Source organism: Cariama cristata, unplaced genomic scaffold (genome assembly GCF_000690535.1).
Source record: "Cariama cristata isolate BGI_N322 unplaced genomic scaffold, ASM69053v1 scaffold2248, whole genome shotgun sequence".
Lineage (NCBI taxonomy): Eukaryota > Metazoa > Chordata > Aves > Cariamiformes > Cariamidae > Cariama > Cariama cristata.
The window spans coordinates 5516-23821 of record NW_009630433.1 but is presented as its reverse complement, the minus strand read 5'-3'; the positions used below and the strand labels follow the sequence as shown (position 1 = coordinate 23821).

Genomic DNA, 18306 nt, shown 5'->3' with positions numbered 1-18306 from the left:
GCCTCCCCCCAAAGAGGTTTTGGAGTTTTGGGGGGCAAGCCGTACCCCCATGTCTATTGGCCCCATATGTTGTCCTGTGTATTTTAATCAATCAGAGAAACAGCAAGTAGGAGTTCTAGGGAAGGGGGGGAGTATTCCTGTTTCTCCATGGCAGCAGAAAGATGACACTGGTATACAATATGCATCTTTAGTATCGACATTAAAATATAGGACCAAACACAGAGAGAAGAGCCTTTCCAAAGTGTCAAGGACTTAAAAAGCCTAACAGTGAGAGTCTTAAGAAGCTCAGCCTTCCTTAGGGTATTAAACGAAAATAAAAAAGGGTTCAAAGGTGATTTCATATAATCAGAGTATCTCCATAGGGACAAAAGTTCTGCAGGCTCTTTAGTCTAGCAGGGAAAAACGTGATTAGCTGAATATAAACAAACTTGTGATCAAAATTTCTTTAAAGCAAGGGCAATTCTAAGGCAGATTGAAGTCATGAGGGAGGTGACAAATTCCCTCTCTCTAAGGCTTTCATCTTAGACCTGATTCCTTTCAGAAAGACTTGCTTTAGTCAAACCTGAGTTACAGTCCTAAGAGTAATTTGATTCACATTCTGTGAGTATGATATACAGGAAATCCGATTAGATTACCTTGCCGCCTTCAGTCTGAATCTGGATATGCGAGAGAAAACTTCTTGCATTTGCTAAGTGTCTTCATCTTCAAGGCTTTACCTATTTATGCTGCAAAACTCTCTGTGGCTTTGCAATTAATGTCCATATTAGTTTTTTGGGGGGGAGGGAGGAGCACGGGGAGAAATGATAGAGATCTGCATTTAAAATACTGCATAGAGCTGTGCTAAATTCAACACTTTATACTTGGCACACACAGAAACAATCTAGTAGCAGCAAAGTGAGGCTGTACAACTTGGATTGCTGCAGGCCATGTAAGTAAAACCTGATAAGACTTTGTTTTAAGCATGCCCAATAAAAAAAAAAACCTTGTAATCCCTTATACGTCTTGTCTCGTTTAAGCAAGTTCAAAGCTATTGACTTTAATTGAGTTACTCTTGCTTTACAATAATGTAAATGAGATGAGAACTTCTCTTCCTTGTGGCCCTGGTTTATATTACAGCAAAATAGCCAAGCAGACTTCATTTAGACTTTTGAAACAGAAAATCTCTGGTAAAATTCATTCTTAATTTTAAGTTTATGTAATAACTCCAAGGCACATCTTGGTACTGTATGTTTTCAAAGTAATTAAGGGAGCACTTGTAGGAAATTGGTTTATTAACCAGTGTTTGGTATCCCTTTTGAAAAAACGCATAGTTTAAATTGTTCACGTATAAATCCTATATAATAGGAGCAGCACTTTTTAAAATTTAGACTTCGCTTTAGTACATTTTAGTCTATTTGCTAATTCAGACATATTTGTATTGCACAGGGCCTAAACTACAGTGGACCAAAGGGAATGCCGGCCTGGGTTTCCTTGATCTGAGAAATTCCTTTCGGTCCCTGCCAATTCAGAAATGAATTTTAGTTGCCAAAATGTGTGCACTATGGCTTGCTACATTATCAGCGAAAATATTATTGCCCTGTGGAATTTAGGGTTAAAAGGGCAGTTTACAACAGCCACCCTTATCATATAACACAGCAGCTGTGTCCCTTCATTTTAAGTTGCCAATTATTCCCCATGTAATAGCCCTAAAAAGTACTTCAGAAAATTGCCCCCGAGGTTCCCTTTCATGCTCTGGTTGAGCAGTTTGAAGCAGGCAAGCACAGCCCGGCACATCTCCAGGGTGTTCTGAAGCCGAGCCATGTTTTAATAAAGATTGACACTTTCAAACAGTGCAGGGAAGTTAATGCCCAACTCCTATTGCATTTCAATTGAAGTTGGATACCAACTTCTCTTTGTGCTACTATGGAAATTCTAGCCTAATTAAAGATACGGGAGAGTTCATGTAAGAGGAGGATCTTTGAACAGTCAATGAGGAGTGAAGGGAGGTGATTTTTAAACCTTCTAAATGATTTATCCCACTATCTTCAGAGAAGTTATGTTCAGAATAAAATTTCATACACAACTTAGCCGGAGGAGAGGAAGAAACTGGACCTGTAATAGGAAGATAACTTAAGTTTTAACTGTAGAGGAATTATGCATTCCCTGTAGTGAATTTGGACTGTGTAATACCCTTTTGTTTAGTCTGAACACAGCCTAGTTTTTTGTTGGCTTCTTGATTCTTTGACTACAGGAAAGGGAGAATAACAAAACAAATACAGGATCCTTTTGCAATTCCATTAGAGTAATCCTCTTTGATTCAAGCCATGTTCCACTGTTACAGCCTGTAGCTTTAGAATAGGCAACTGCAAAGAACAACAAAAGGAGAGTAAGAAGTGGAAGCAGAGCTAGAACAATTCTGAATTTTACCTCGGTTTGTTAAACTCATCACTTTCCACCACTCCCCACAGGTACCTTGGTGGACATCATCAGTGCTGTCATGGGCATTGACTGGCCGGGTCAGTCCTGTCATTTCTTTAGCTTCGCTCTCATCCATTCTTCATTCAGCAACAACACCAAGCAAGGTATACATCCTTGCAAAATATTTTCAAGTCATAGGAACTTACAACTTTAACTCCTGTAGACGTCCTGGCCACAAACACACTTCGTGTGTTAGGAGTGGAAGCTGGACCGATTTTTTTTTTTTTTCTACTCTGTTGCTTCTGCTAGCAGCTTCTTGTCCATCAGTATTCTTTCATCCTGGAATAGCTCCCTCTGGTTTATAGTCTCTGTTTGCAGTCCAGTTAGGTGATGTTAGGCTGGTCTTACTCCCCTTCCCTCCTTCTGCCTCAGCTGCTATTGTTGCTACATAAAGTTTGTATTAAAAAAGAATAGGTTTTCTAAAGGTCTGCAAACAGGTGATCATCTGCTGGATACAACCTTGTTTTCTGTCAAAGCAGTATTTTGTATTAGGATTTTCTGTTATTGCAGCAGTACTGTGGGTCTGTGCAGCCTGTGTAGTGAGATGCAGTGGGACTGTAAGTGTTCAGGGAGCAAAGGATCAGCTTTGCTAGGAATGGATTTCAGTTTTCTTAGTAAAATTTATTGGGACATATTACACTTCGACAGCACAGTTCTATGGAGGATAATGTGATTGCATACTGAACATGGTTCTGCATGTGAGTAATGTCTGACATTTGCTGCTCTTGTATACCTTACCCTATATACCACCACTTCTTCCCCGCTCCTTCCCACTAAGTTAACTCCTCCTTTCTTGCAAGGGGTCTCAAGGACTGGAAAGCATTACAGACTGCATGCAAAGTGCATATTCAAGCTGTCTCTTTTTTGATATTTTGTCATATTCTTCTCTCTCTGCTCCAGAATTCAGTGCAACTGCAAAAGTGCATGTCCATGTTTTTTCATAGCCTCTTTGCGTTCTGCTTGTACCCCAGTTACACCAAATGATGTGAAGGGCTTCTGTGGAAGTGTGTCTCGACTGGAAAACAGTATTCTTAAAAGTAACAGTACTTCAACTCACATGTCTCCAACCACCTAAGAAAAAAGTATTCTCCTCCTATGAGGGAGCTGATAGCACATTATACAAGAGGAGGAGCAAAAGCCTACTTAGAGAAGACTCTATACTTGATGCCAACAAATTCATAAGAAAGCTGAGAGAGCAGGTTCCCTGTCCTAGGCTGTTAATGACAAACCATCATTCTCTTAATTGTTGGACTGTGGGTGGGCTTATACTGCATAATGGAGCTAAACTTCCTGGCTTATGTACAGAAGTGATCCAGCAATGGCAGGTTAGTTTTGGAAAATCAGCTTGAACAGAGCTCTTTGCTTCCCCAGCACTCATTCTTTAGGATTGATTGTTTTGCCATAGAGTGCTAAAGAGGAACAATTAGGAAGAAAAGTAAGTACAGCTGTGATGTAGTCAATGCGGGAAGGCTGGCTGCATTTTGGTAATGTCTGTCTTTACTAGGTCTTATGAGGCTGCTACAGCACTGGAGCGAGAGACTGGAATTCAGTGGATTTTCATGTGACTGGTGTTAGAGCAAGAGATGTCATTTTGCTAAGAGTTGAGAATGTACAAGCAGCATTGTTCTCTCTTGGTTTTTCTGGTTCCTTTATGGTCTGAATGAGCAGAGAGGCAGCCCAACAAATAAAGTCTGCATATGAGGGCTGATGGATTTCTCTTGCAACAGCAATGGAGAGATAATAAAGGGAAATTCCCCAAGAATAGTCCTGCAAAGTCTTTGCTTGCAGGACAATTAGAACCCCTCGATTTATTTCAGCTGACCCAGTATGGTGGTTGTCATGGCATATCATCAAAGCTAGGTGGCTTAGCAGTGCTGTGAAGTTGCATCAATTCTTGTTTCATGGATGGTGCATAAGTGTCTTGCATGGGCAGCTGTCAAAGTTGAGACAGTAAGATACTGTGTTGTAACCTCAGCCTTCTTTAGTGTGTCATGTAATTTCACAAGCCAGGGAGATATAGCTGCACTGAGATGATGTGGATCCTTCCTGTGCTGGGATTCTGAATGATCATCAGAAAAGGCAGGCAACCAGCTCAGGAACTGCCGTCCCACTAAGCCAGCCAACAGGAAGTGGTAAAAACTCAGAAATGCCTGTATATTCCTTCCTCCTACAATCACAGCAGTTAAATTAACTCCCTTTAGCTCCATTAGCATGCTGCAGTTTTCAGCATGAGATCTCAGCATGTTTGTAATGGCAAAAAATTGATGTATCATCGCTTCATGAGTTGATGTATTTATATTAGCCTGTGGATTTCCCTGATTTTCTTTATGGAAGTGCTGAAGAGAGCTACATTGCCTCTCTTGGTGACTCATAAGAGCTCCTTCTTGGTGTGCCTCTGAAGAAGAGGCACTTTTAAGTCATGCTTCTGAGTGTCTCTTCAGCAGGTAGAGAGAAGCTTATGTTCCTGTCTATTGTCTTCCTGCTGTTGGTTCTAAGATGCTCTACTATTTTCTCCACTTCTGCCTCTCCAGTTGTGGGCCTTCAGGAAACAAAGGGCAGGCCAAGGTGTGGACAAGGGGAATCTCACATGCAAAAGCTCAGGGTTTATTCCTCTGTCTCAGCAAAAGCAGAATATTGTCCCTTGCAATACAGAAATTCCCTGTGGGTGTTGGAAACATGCTAGTCTTCAAGTGATAGCCAGCTCATTTCCAAAAGGGAGAGCGGCCAATGACTGTGTTCATAAATGTCATAAAAACAAGCCACAAGATGTGTTTTTATTCTCTCCTGTCATCCTAGTCGTCACATACACTTTCAAGGCTCTGAAAAATCTGGGCAATCCCTTAGCTTCCTGGGGAGAGTTTGCAATTTCTGCTTGTCCATAGGTGGCTCCAGGGGCTTGCCTTGTATTTTGGCTCCCCAAACTAAGCCAAACTTATTCCCAGTCTCCTCTTCCTCCCCCACAGTGTTTATCCCACTGCACATTGACCAGATGCTGTTACTGAACGGCAGACTGCTTCTCAGCTAAGAATTAAATGATGAAGGAGATAGTTTTGAGTAAAACCTTGGGAAAAATGTTGTGTAGTTTATTTACTTCTCCCTACTGTATCTGTTTACTTGTTTCAAGGATCCTGATGTCTCTGGATAGGGGCTACCTTTCTAAATTGTATTCTGATTAGTAAAAGCTATCAGAGAAAGTTAATGGGGATCTCTGTTCTCCACCTAAGCACCAGTGCTTGCTTTGTGTGTTGCAGACTCCCTTTCACTAGTGATTTAAATTACCATGGTGCTAGGGTGAGGTTTTTATTTTTCAGGCTCTGTGGCTGCATTTTAGAGGCAAAACTGGTCATACCGGAAGGTTAAAAGAATTTTCTCTCTGCTAGTTCCCAGCAAAGAAATTTTCAGTGACCATTTAAATGCATATTCTACCATTTTCTGAAACAAGGGCAGGGACAGTCTTAAAGTGTATTTTATAAAGTACCTGTTCCCCATCAGCTATAGTGCCCCAAACTCATGCCGGAATCTGGATGTCTGCAGCATGCAACTGTCCCTCTCTCCTTGCTGGGGCAGGAATTTAGGCAGCAACTGGAGATGTCTCCTGGAATAAGCCAGAGAAACCAGTGCCAGTGTAGCATATCTGGCTACCTATCCACTAATTTCCATGCACTGAAATGCTTTATTCTTGAGAGGAAAAAGGCTCAAGTCTCAACCTCGTTTCAGCATCATTCCAGCATTCTCTGTTGGCACACTTATCACATGGAGAAAAGATGGACTAGCTTAGTGCAACTTTTAAAGAATTCTTCTTTAGAAAGAGTTTCTTCCCTGGTTGTCAGCATCACTGAGGAATAACCCCTTTCCCACTGCTGCTGCAGAGCACCAGACACCAGTTAAATGGTATGACATAACAGTGCCCTTTCAGTTATGGCTTGATGTTGAATGGCAGCATTCTCAATTTGTGCATCTTCAGCTCTTGCTTTGCCTCCTCTTTTTCTTCTCCTCCTCTCTGATACTGTTTGTTGTTGTCCACGGAAAGAAAACGTGAGCCAAATAATGTCAGACTTGTAATATCACAGTGAGTAAGAAATGAAGCAAACTGAAGTTGCCAGTTCTGTAGTATTGCTTTTAATGGATTTGTGGTGCTTGTCTGCTGTGGAATTCTTGTGTATAAATCAACCATGTGAAAAGCATTAAATATGCTGAAAATACAGCACAGGAGTTCAGATCGTATAAATAGATACAGCAAGAATGTTGCATCTTGCCAAGGACATTTTCAAATAACAAATGTGTCTTGCATTAAATGAATTTGTTCCCTTTCTGAAGTGTAGATGTTGCTATCACAGAAAGTACTATGACAACTGACACTCACGGCTCTCCTGCTGGTAACCTGAATGGGAGCCCAAGGGTGAAAAGGACCGTGGAGATTGCCTCTTGCCCTCTAAAGGAGATGCATCTGGGATTAGGCAAAGTTTCAGCAACTGGTGTGAGGAGAACCCAAGCTACTGAGGGTATCGGTCTCCAGGAATCTCTTGACGCCACTTGCTAATACTAAAGGACATTTTTAGAAAAAGTTCATCTCTCTCAAAAGAGCCCAGCTAAAAAGAGGAGGTTGTAAGACCTGTGTATTTTACCTGCTTTAAATATGGCATAGTGTGTGTCTGACTCGGCGGGCAGCTCTGTCTCCTCAGCATGTGCTTGACGGTGTTGGTGAGAGCACCCACTTGTTGGGGGCCTGTGCTTCCTCTGTTCCAGGTTCTCTGAGCCAGATCCCAGCCATACGCTGGAGGAGCGAGTGGTACACTGGTACTTCAGCCAGCTGGACAACAATAGTAGCAACGACATCAACAAGCGGGAGCTGAAGCCTTTCAAGCGTTATGTAAAGAAGAAAGCCAAGCCCAAGAAATGTGCCCGACGTTTCACTGACTACTGTGACCTCAACAAGGACAAGTCGATCTCGCTTCAGGAGCTGAAAGGGTGCTTGGGAGTCAGCAAGGAAGGAGGTGAGTGCCTTTCCTTCACCCTTGCATGAGAATAAAGACTGACAGGAAACTCAGGAATCTGTTTTCTCCCAGGTGATTCAAAAGTGCCACAGTTTGTGTGAGAAAATGAGTGGGATTAATACCCTGCCATGCAAATGCAGTTCATTATTTGTGTTATGGCTCTGTCTTATATCCCTTATCATGGACCTTTGTGCTAAGCATTATACAGAAACAGGGCAAAAAGATGAGCCTTGCCCAGAACCCTGCTTGTACTGTAGATGTCCTTGGAAACTGTAGCTCAGATCACATCCCTTCTGAGTAATACACTACTAACAGTATTTTGTTGTCTCAGCCATGTAGGCTGGATGATATATGAGCCAGCACAGACCCAGTCCTTCTCCCAGGACCCTGTTGACTAACAGAAATAATATTTATTTTCATTGCTAAATCCAGCGTGCAGGAAAGTGGACGATGCAGAGAGAACAACTCAGAAAGAAAATGCAGGGCTGTACTGTTGCCCTATTTCAGAGTTAAATTGCACTTCAAGATTGGGGGAGAAATAGGACATATGAATAACGTTTTTTCCTTTCTGTTTAGTGCCTGAGCAACCAACCCACCCTCCTTCCTTTTCTTCCTCTTTTCGTCTTCACCTCATCTTCTGTTGGGACCTGGACCAAATTGATATTTTTGGAAATTTTATGAATTGAAACTGTTCAACCCAAATTCAATAATTATCAGTCATTCTTGACTGTGGGCAGACTTGCTTGGCAGGAGAAGGCAAACAGGGAGATTCCAGGGGACTCATTTCCTGTGCAGGTGTTTTGGCTGTGCGGACAGCTCTTGTTATAATCGTCGTGCTGCTTGGGAAGGGTGGGTAGCTTGCTTTCTCCAGGCTTAACCTTTCCTTAGTTCTTTCCTCAGGTTTAGCACAAGTGGCAAAGAAGTTGGTGCATTTGGGTGTTGGGTAGTTGCCTTTTCTAGGTGCTTTGCAAACGTCGCGGTTACCATAATAAGCCTGTTGCCTTACTCGTCAGCTGTGAGAAGCATTCAGCTTCCCTTGCTCAGTGGAAGGTTTTTTCTTAGTCATCAGTAGCTTACTGAGGAATGACATACCAAAATAGCAACCCTATTCCTTAATTTTATTACCTTCCCAATAACATGAATATGCCAAATGAGTTTTATTGCTATTTGGCCTGGAATAAGACTCTCTGGAATCTGCTGCCTTGGCCAACCAACTGTTCAAAATTTAGTTTATGGAAGGGGGGAAAAAAATAAAAAGGAGAGAAGGAAGAAAATGTGAATCTTTGAGCCCATGTGAAGGGGAAAGAAAGCAGCAAGACATTGTTGTGAGTGTCTGTTTGCCCAGCTATTTGCTGAAAACACAGCCTTGACCTTTCATGTTGTATGGGGTCAGGATTGTGTGCAAAAAGAGGCTTTGACCTTGTTTTATCATACAGCTCCACATACCTACTAAAGGCCTGATAGGCCTTGAGGCTCAAACCTAAATGGATAAGTTATGTGGAACAAGGACCGAGGGGGGCTAAAGCATGGTGAGGGCTAAAAAGCAGGAGGGGGGTAGTGCAGGGAGCGGGTACCAACATGTAGGAAAGAACTGAGGGAGAGTACTCTAGAGATGCAGTAAGCAAGTTTGTGATGGATCTTTTTTAAGAAGTCATGAATTTGTGAGGTGGTAGATGACATGTTTGCTCTGCTTTCTATTCACAAGAACTTCTAAACTAAGAAATAACTGGTAGCTTACCCCTTCTCCAGCTTTCTCTTATGCTGATCATGGGTGCATGCATCCAGTCAACTAGTCTGTGTATTTGCTTTCTCTTTCTCTCTCCGTATCATGGCCTCCAAACATCTGCTGAAGCTGAGGTTACTGTGGGTCCAAGCCAAGAGCTAGTTGGGACCCTTTTTGATGATGTACTTTCAGTTGTAAACTGCCAGCCAGGTGAAACCAAAAGTTTTCATGGAAATGTCTGTTTCAAAAAAAGTTTTGCTGGAAAGGTTTTTCTGATCTGGATTGGATAAGGAGGGGTTGGAGGGAGGCAAGGAAAGTTATCATTTCCCCTTGATATACTTCATTACAAATGAACTTGCCTCAGATGTTCCAAATTCTGGTTGGGTATCCAGCAGCATAAGAACTAAAATGAAGTGGGTCATCATTCCAGGTGAGTGTGCTTCATGCTAGGCAAACTGAACACTCGTAATGGTTTTGAAAATAAAACTTAATACAAATTTTATTGAGTTTGGGATGCTGAGGAAAACAAATATTAAGGTTTCTGCATTTTTTTCAGTGTTTTGCTTTTGTTTGTGTTTTGGTTTTTGTGTTTTGTTGGGGTTTTTTTGTGGCCAGATCCATCCAAACATGAAAATAGTGTTGCTTGAAGGAAGCACAGGGCATAGATAAATCAGCACTATTATATGCTTCCTGGGCACTAGATGTTCTAAATAAATAAGATTTCTATGGGAAGATTCAGCTGGGATATTCATATAGACAAACCTGAATCTGAGCTCTTTCCAGCTTAGGATCAAATCTGTCTGAGATGCATAGTTCTGTCTGTTTTCCCCTCCTCAGCAGGTTCTTGATGCCTGTGGTAACCTAATATGTGGGTGCTGCCAGCCAGTGGTTCTTCAGTGAGGAAAATAGCTGTCCAGTCCACCAGCAACCCTTCCTCTTTTTCGTCCTTATAATGACCCAGAAAATTGCTGGCAAATCTGCTAGGTCTGGTGGCCACTTTGCACAACTCTTGCCCCTCTGCTTAAACCAGATGTTTTTCTATCAGGGGCAACTCGAATAGAAAAACGCCATTCCTGGATCTCAGAATGGAGTAGCCCCATTGAGCCAGCCTTTGAGAGCCTGAAGAAGCCTGCAGATGGTTTCTTAAACTGGGGCAGAACAGGCAGGGAGGGCTTGTAGCTCAGAGTATGCCAGAAACAGTCTTTGCCATCATTTGATCTAGGATTGTCTGTTTGAGGAATTGTGGAAGGAAAACAGACTGATTTACAGCCTGTTAAAAGTTAGCATTCATCAGTGCAGTCTGCACAGCCTGAGTTAAGGGGGGAACCATCTGTGATCAAAGAACAAATTTAGCTCTCTGCGTTAGTCAAAAGAGAGGATCCTTGAGAGGAGATAGACATACACTTTAAAGCTTTGCTGGAAAGTTACTGGACCCAAGATTAATTGGAATCCAGTGATCTCGGAGAGGAGGATTGTAGATCTGAGCAAGGCTTATACTAGTTGTGCTGGCTGCAAAATGCTGGAGTTGAGTTTTACCTCTATATTCTTCCAAATTCAGAAGACAAAGTCAGCATTTTGTGCCTGCCCAAAGAGGAGCTAAGGGATTAAGCAGCGAAGAAATGTCCCTCCGCCAGCTGACGGGAAGTTTCCTTCTGCCAGTTCAGATCCTGTGATTGTTTTGCCATCCAAGAGCTTGTCAGATGGTAGGTATTGGGCACACTTCACAGGCCATGAGGACTTCTGAGGTGGAACTCAGCCACTGTCTTTGCCAACAGCCAGCTACCGAGAGCACAGTCCAGAAACAGGATCAAAATGTCTTAATTAAGAGTGTGTATGTGTGTGTACTTAAACAGCATGTCACTTTCCACTGAAGCAGAGCAAATGCTACAGAAAGAAGGAAAAATTATGGACAATCTAAACAGCAGATTTAATTCATGTTTGGGACCCTTCGTATTGATATCTGCAGAAGTAACTGATTCTCTGCATGCTTGGGAGGCCTCTGGGAATGAGGACGCTATGTATCACTGCTGTGCAAGCAGATGTGTGGGAGCAGGTAGGAAGGAGCAGTCACCTGGGAAAGGCCTCTGGACCGATGATAGTAGAAAGCTGACAGCAGTCTGAGAGGCTATGAGAAAACTGTAACCAGGTAATGACTGAGTTAATAAAAAGGAAAATCAGAGCACATCTATTTACAATTAGGTTAGAATGTAAATGAGCTCCACTGGTTCAGTGCTTAGTTTTGTTTGCCTTGTTCAGATATCCCCCTTTGGAGCTCAATAGAGGTGCTGTAGTTTGTCACGTTTAATCTTGAGGAAAGTTACTGATGGTTAGTATGACTTAGGACATCAGTATTGTGTTGAGAACACAAGACAAGGCTTGTGGTAGCGCGTTCCTTCCCCATCAAAGGTGAGAGTTTTGCTCGGTAAGTCTGAGGAATCATTTCTACCTATAAAAAGCTGCTGGAGTTTCCTTGGGGCTTTCTTTTTTGAAAGACACCTGTCCTAATCCAGTGTGGCTGGCATTGTTACCCAAAATAGTGTACTTGTGAGACTGAGCAAATACTCTGCATTATGAAACTTACTGAATGATGGGATGTTACCCTATAATACCTAAGGGTTTCCCAGGTGTATATTAGTAACCCGCTGTCACCATCTGCCATATCCTTCCTCTTTTTCATGTCAACTTCATGCTCACTGCAGTGTTGTTTTAGTGGGGTTTTGTCTTCTGTAGGTATATGTGGCTGGCCTGTGTTTGTATTGAAGGCAGCTAGCTGAAGGCAATACTCTCTGCTTTCGGAGTGTCAGGTGATGAGCTTCAGGGTAGTTTCCCAGGATGGATGTATGGAGCCATACCCACGGAAAGCACAGAGCCCTGCCAGGCTGCTGGAAATGTGTGCCCTGCCCAGCCTCGAGCATCCCTGACGTTTCAGAGGTGCTCCCTGCCTTTTGTATCAACTTATCTGGAGCTCCCTGCCTCTTTCCAGAGACAAATAGGTAGGGTTAGCTGCACTGGGTGTAAAAGGGTTTTTGTTTTTGGGGGGTTTTTTTTTGGATGCCTTCTCACTTACTCAGACAGCTGGCCGGGGCCTGGCAGTGCCCTCCAGGGCCCCAGTTCTGGGAGCGTCTCGGCTTCCATGGCCCCAGCCAGCCGGAGGATGCCGCGGCTTGTAAAGTCCTTGGGTTTTTATTGCGAGCCCCCCCCAGGGAAAGTCCCAATTAGCTCTGGAGGAATCTGCCTCTCGGCAACGGCGTTCTGCTTTTTATACAGGGGAGCAGAAATAAGTGAACAATAGTTCCTCTGATCTTGCCAGGGCAGATGGCTGATAGGAAGCTGGTGTTTGGGCGCCTTGAAGTAACTTACGATGTTTATACAGTTTCTCTTATTAATGACCTCTAAAGCCAACAGGTTGTACTTTGTGACCCATTTCAAACTCAGCCACTGCCACCTTTCTTTCTCCCTCTCCTTCCCAGTGGTTCCGCTTCTGTCCTGCCCCCCAGCTTTCCGTCTCCTGGGGCTTCCCCAGCCTCACCCCTGCTCTCTGAGCATCTGCTCATCTTACTGTTGCACAGAGCAAAGTGTGCTTTAACTGCAAGTGTGCAAAGTACTTAACATGCAAAACAAATTGTGCAATCATGTCAGATGCATGCACAAATGAAAGACGTCTTAGGCTGGGCTGGAGTGGAGGGTGGCCACAGGCTTTCTGCTGCTGGCTGGGAGTTCCCATTTCCAGCTAGTCCCTCATCTGAAATCAGACCAAGCAGCTAGCAGGAAATGTGATGTGCTTTTGAGAGCTTCTGTAATCCCTGAACTGTCTGTACCCAGTGCATGGTAGGAATAGGTTTATTGTTGAGGTTAGAGCCCTTGTCATGAGCTCCATCTGGTGCAGGGTGTGTGTGCCTGTATCTCATGATGCAGTCACTGCTCTGCAGTCTGTCTCAGCCCTTCTGCCAGATATGAGTTCAGATGTTTGATTTTAGGCACCTGTTTGATTGTTTGGTCCAAGTTAAGGATTTAGTAAACTTGGGCTATCTGTATTGCCTACACCTTCACTCTTTTCTGGCTGCCCCCTTTCTACATGACATTATTTTGCTTGCTGTTAGCAAAAACTGTTTTGAGAAACTTCATGGCACTACTCACATCCTTCCTTTCTTCTTCCTCCTCCTTCCACAGTTTAGTTTAACCTTGTAATTGTTGCTTCTTGCCCACACCAAACCCCTGGGTTTCATGATGTTCAGCTACTACAATACCAGCTATTTAACATCTCTCATCTCAAGCACATTACTCTGACTCTTGCATGTGAATCTTAGAGTGCTGGCAGGACTTGCTGTGTGCATGCTCAGAGGAGCTCCTTTGAGCCTGCCCTCCAGCAGTAGACAGTGGAGAGGCTCCCTTGTCATGCCACGGCATTTATTGCCTTTAATGTGGTTCTTGGATTTTACAGGTAGCCTGAGCAGTTTCCCCAATGGAAAAAGACAAGGCCTTAACCCTTTCAGTGAGTATCTCATCAAAATGTTTCCTTTTTTCTGTGATAACCATTTGTCCCAAAATTCATTCTCCCCTGCTCTCGTATGCTTACAAATAGCAATATAGAAACAGCTGGAAACCAACTTTGTTCATAAGAAGTGTTTATATAATAACATGCAGCTCCTCTGCATCATCTCAAAGTCCAGCACTGTGTGCTTAGCTGAGGCATACACTGTATTGCTAAGGAATTAGAATAGGATACAGCAGCTACAGGATGAACACTCTCCTACCCTATTCTCCCTGCTTCTAGCAAGCAATGATTTAGGTGTGTTGTTGTGTTTACAATACACTACTCCATGGACAAGTTCTCGTGAAGACTGTTCTCTGTCCTGGTGAAGGTCTGCTCTCCTCTATATTTTGTGGCAGTGAATTGCACCCTTTCATCAGGCATGAAGAACAACTTTTATTTGTTTTGTTTTTAGACCTGCTGCCTCATAGTTTCATTGGGTGCTTCTCATTTTGAACTGTGAGAAACAGTGAGCAGTTCTCCTCTGCCTGTCTTTCTCCTGCCAGTTGTTCTATAGCCCTCCCCCATATGTCTGGTTAGACCCCTTTCCATGTTGAAAAGCCCTAGGCTATGTATTTGCTTAATGACAGAAGTCTTCCCATACCTCTTGCTATCCTCCTTACCTTTCTGGGTACCTTATCTGGTCCTGATGAGATGGGCTGAGCAGAGAGCTGAAGATAAAGATCGACTAAGCCTTATACATTGATGTAGTGATGTCTCCTGGTGTCTCCTCAGTTCTGAGCATGTGTGTGATTTTTGTCCGCTGCTAAAGGCTGAGCGGAGGCATTCAAAAAATTGCGTACTGTGGCTTGAACCTCTTTCCTAGTTACTCAGAATGCTCAGTGTAGGACAGGTCATCCCTGCTCACACACTGTGTTGCATGTATAGGCATTGAAGTCATTCCACTGTTTTTATGAGCTGGTCATTGAGCACTGTGAGCGCCTGTTGCAGAGCTGTGCGGTCAATTTCAAATATGACTATCTGGAATAATTGTGCATTTGACGATATTCACCCCCTGTGGCAGGGCATGTCAATTAGCACCGATCCCAGTGAGGCCTGTCTGGTAACCTTCCTCCTTTCCGAAAACCAAATCCATACTTCTGCCTTCTCTTCAGCATGTTTTTACCTGTAATTAATCCACAGAACCCTCGCTCTGATCCCGTAAGCGCTTTGATTCTTTAAGAACCTTTCGTGAGGGGCGTAACAAAAGCTTTATCAAGAAACGAGTGTGGGGGTACACGTATCTATCTGAAAGACCAAGCAACTCTTGCACCATCCACTGGGACACTAGTAGCTCAGCAGGGTCTTGGCCCCCCCAGCTCCACCTATGCTGTATCCGTGCCTCAGATTCGGTAAGCTTGGTAGGCTTCCAAGTGTCTGGTGCAGGCAGGTCTCTAAGAACCACTGAGCAGGGAGACTGCTGCGTTATGCTGTTGCAGAGGTGGGGAGAGGTGGCTTGCGCTTGCCCTGCGTGCCTGCCTCCTTCGAGGGCTGCTTGGGGGGCAGATGGTGGCAGGGCAGCCTGGCGGCAGCGGGCTTCTGCCTCAGCCGTAGCAGGTGGAAGAACAGAGGGAGAGAAGTCGGACCAGTTGTTTCTCAAGACTGCATGCCCGTTTCCAAGGAGGGGAAGGGACAGGAAAGTGGTAGTTTATGTTTAAAAATACATCAGTCCCCAGGGCTTCGTGTGACTCATTCAACACTTTTTTCAGCAAGGCTGTCTCATTAGCCCCTGGTTGTTTTCAGCCTCACAGCTTACTCTGGGATCTCAGCCTTCTGGGGCCATGGCTGCAGCAGAGGCTGTACTGTATCTTTATCAGTCAGGTGATCTTATCACTTTCCCTGTTTTGTTTTTCTTCCTCCTTGCCCACCCCACCCTTTCAGTAGGTCGCCTGGTGTAGCAGAAGACAGGAAGGGAAGGCAGGAGCCGACCCAAAGGAACGAAAGAACCAGCGACAGATGGACAGACACCTTTATGCTTGTGAGCAAGCATGCAGCATCAGCAACATCCAACGTAGCAGAAGTGGCACCCAGAACGTTTGCACTTTTTAACAATTGGTTTGGGTTTGGGTTTGTTTTAATTGCTTTTCAATGCCATTATCTAATACTTTGGAAAGTGGGGGGAAGCAGGATCATGACTTTTTAAAATTTGAACAGCTACTGATGACGTAGAATTGAGTTCACTGGGACTCAAAGGAAGAGAATTTTATATACTGTATATAAATATATATGTAAATTGTACAGTTGTCTTGTACAGGGGTTGGAGTCACTGTTCTGTTCCTCCCTTTGCTTTTGAAGGCTCTTAGGGTTAGAGGAACACTTTGAATTTAATGGATTACAGTAATGCATTCATTTCTGCCACCAAACCATCATTCAGTTGCAAACCTTAATACCCCCATGCAAAAAGGAGCAAGTATATCAATAAGACTTGTGCTTGCAGACATGCACGCAGTGCCCTGGATACCAAATGCTTCTTGCGAGCAGCTGAACCCCTTCTTTTCTTACTGTGAAGCCCTGTGCAACTCACAGGCAATTGGGCTTTTGAAAGAGCACAGATTTCACCTAAGTATTGGTGCACTGCAAAGCTGCTTAAAGTAGGGATAGAAAAGGGTTGTATTAAGGACATACAAAAGTAGTTTCTGCACCTGTGGCAAGTTGGGCAGAAATGAATTACAAATGCATTGCTATCCAGGCTCAGAAGACATGCTTAGCCAAGATGTGCCATGCCTTGGGAATCTAACGCTGTAGGAAGGACGTCAGAGCTGTAGGCCTAGCAGAGTCAGCGGAGCGAAGTCTTGCATCTTCCCCCTGACAAAGTGTTCATGTCTGTTGTACAACAATAAAAATATTGAGAAGCCTGCTAAAAGGAGCATTAGCCTGCCTGTTGCTTTGCTGAAGAGCAAAGAACATAGTTGTCAGTGCAGAAAGACACAATCATCCTGCTGGTCCCCAAGAGTCTGGTTTACTTATATTTCAACACTGCAGCTTGGGCCGTGCTCACTGGTGAAGGTCTGTCTGCAATGACTATTCTTGTCTTTGGTGGTTGTGAATCCCAGGCTCCTCCCTCACACATCGATGTGCCTGCTTAACTTAGAGTGTCCACTTCACTCAATGCGCTGTTTGTTATCAGTACCTCCTGTGTTAATCACGCTCCAGTGTCACATTACAGTAACAGTGAAGGCTTGGGGTTGAGGAGCCTGATGTTCTTGGGGTCCATGGGCTGTTTCAACTACCAGTAGTTTTTCCAAAGTTGTTTCTTACTTAAGCTCAGATACGATTGTAAAGTCAGCGGTAGGGCAGGGACACCCATATCAGCAACCCTAGGTTTGGGCAGTGTGATGGGACACACAAGTGTTTTGCTTTGTGCATTTCAAAACACCCACAGCACTTGCCTGTTTGTAGGAACTTCCCACTTCAGACCTGGCGATCCTTGTGCCACTCGTCTCTGGACCAAGAACCTGTAGTAGGAGATGATGGCATGCAATGCTAATAGGAGATCACACCAAAAGTAGCTTGTTAACAGCATTGTGTTAAGGTAGAGACTGGGCTTGTCCCTTGAGGGTTTGTTGCTTTGGTAAAAGATGTTGCAGCACAGCATCTTCATTCTGTGGCATGTCATCATGAGGGTAGCACGAGATGAACACATCACAGCAGGAGTGTCCCGATTCAGTAAGTTACTGCCTTGTTGACAAAATGGAAAGTTTAAAAAAAGAAAAAACAAACAAAAAAATCTTTCTGTGAATAGCTGTTTCGAAGTAGTAATAACTCTTCTGGGAAGTCGACTGGAGCTAATTAAAGCATTTGGCATGGTTGAAAACACCTCTGGTAATCTCTGAAGTATACATCACACCACCATAATATAAAGAAGTCGTCTCTTTAGCAAGAGCAGATCCTGCTGCTGGATCTTTGTGGTTTCTCACATACAATGTATGTGCTTTTTTGGTCTGCAAGCTCCCATCTTCTCGATTGCATCTTCTCTTTTTAAATGCCCAGGGCACATCTTTTGTGTGTTGAAATGATTTGGTTTAGTGTATAGTTAGAAATGTTCCTGACAGTCACTAATCCTGTTGTAGGAGTAAAGAATGAATCCAACTGTATAAAAAAAAAACCTCTCCTTTTTTCATATGCTAGTCTTAGGAATTAAAAGCTCTGGCTGCTGGGTTCATGTTTGCTTGGTTGTTTTTGTTTTTTTTTTTTAATGTATAGTTGCATCCAGCAAAAGCAGCCATTTGGATGCCTATAGGACTTCTGTCAGCCAGCCACTGAGGCCAGGCAATGCCCCACAAGATTGCGGGGAGAGTGCAGAGCTGCTAAAAGTCACTGCATCTTTTCTTCTGGAAATGTCAGTAAACCACCCAGCCAGCGCTCCTGCCTGTCACATAAATCCTTCTGCAGACCTCCTTTTTCTCATCCTTGTGTCCTTCCCCTCTAAAAGGCCTGCATTCACATGTAGTTTGCAATTAAAATTGGGTCAGTTCTTCAAGGAAGCCGAACAACGGGTGGCTGTTTATGTTAACTTTGGTATTGATGGGTATTCAGGTTGCTATGCTAGAGCTGACTTTATGGATGGATTGGGGTCCAAGCATTATATCGCTTTCGCTCTT

At 43.7% G+C, this 18306-nt stretch overlaps 1 protein-coding gene across 1 annotated transcript in view; it reads left to right on the top strand.

Moving 5' to 3' along the window:
* SMOC1 (SPARC related modular calcium binding 1) overlaps positions 1-15942 on the top strand; it is a gene marked incomplete at its 5' end in the record, with an annotated part of 87155 nt that extends 71213 nt beyond the window's left edge. The window contains 3 exons of the mRNA XM_009705510.1: positions 7204-7451; positions 13616-13666; positions 15587-15942. Of these exons, the coding sequence (XP_009703812.1) occupies positions 7204-7451; positions 13616-13666; positions 15587-15603 (316 nt within the window). The remainder of the gene's footprint in view (positions 1-7203; positions 7452-13615; positions 13667-15586) is intronic.
* Between the last annotated feature and the right edge of the window lie 2364 nt (positions 15943-18306).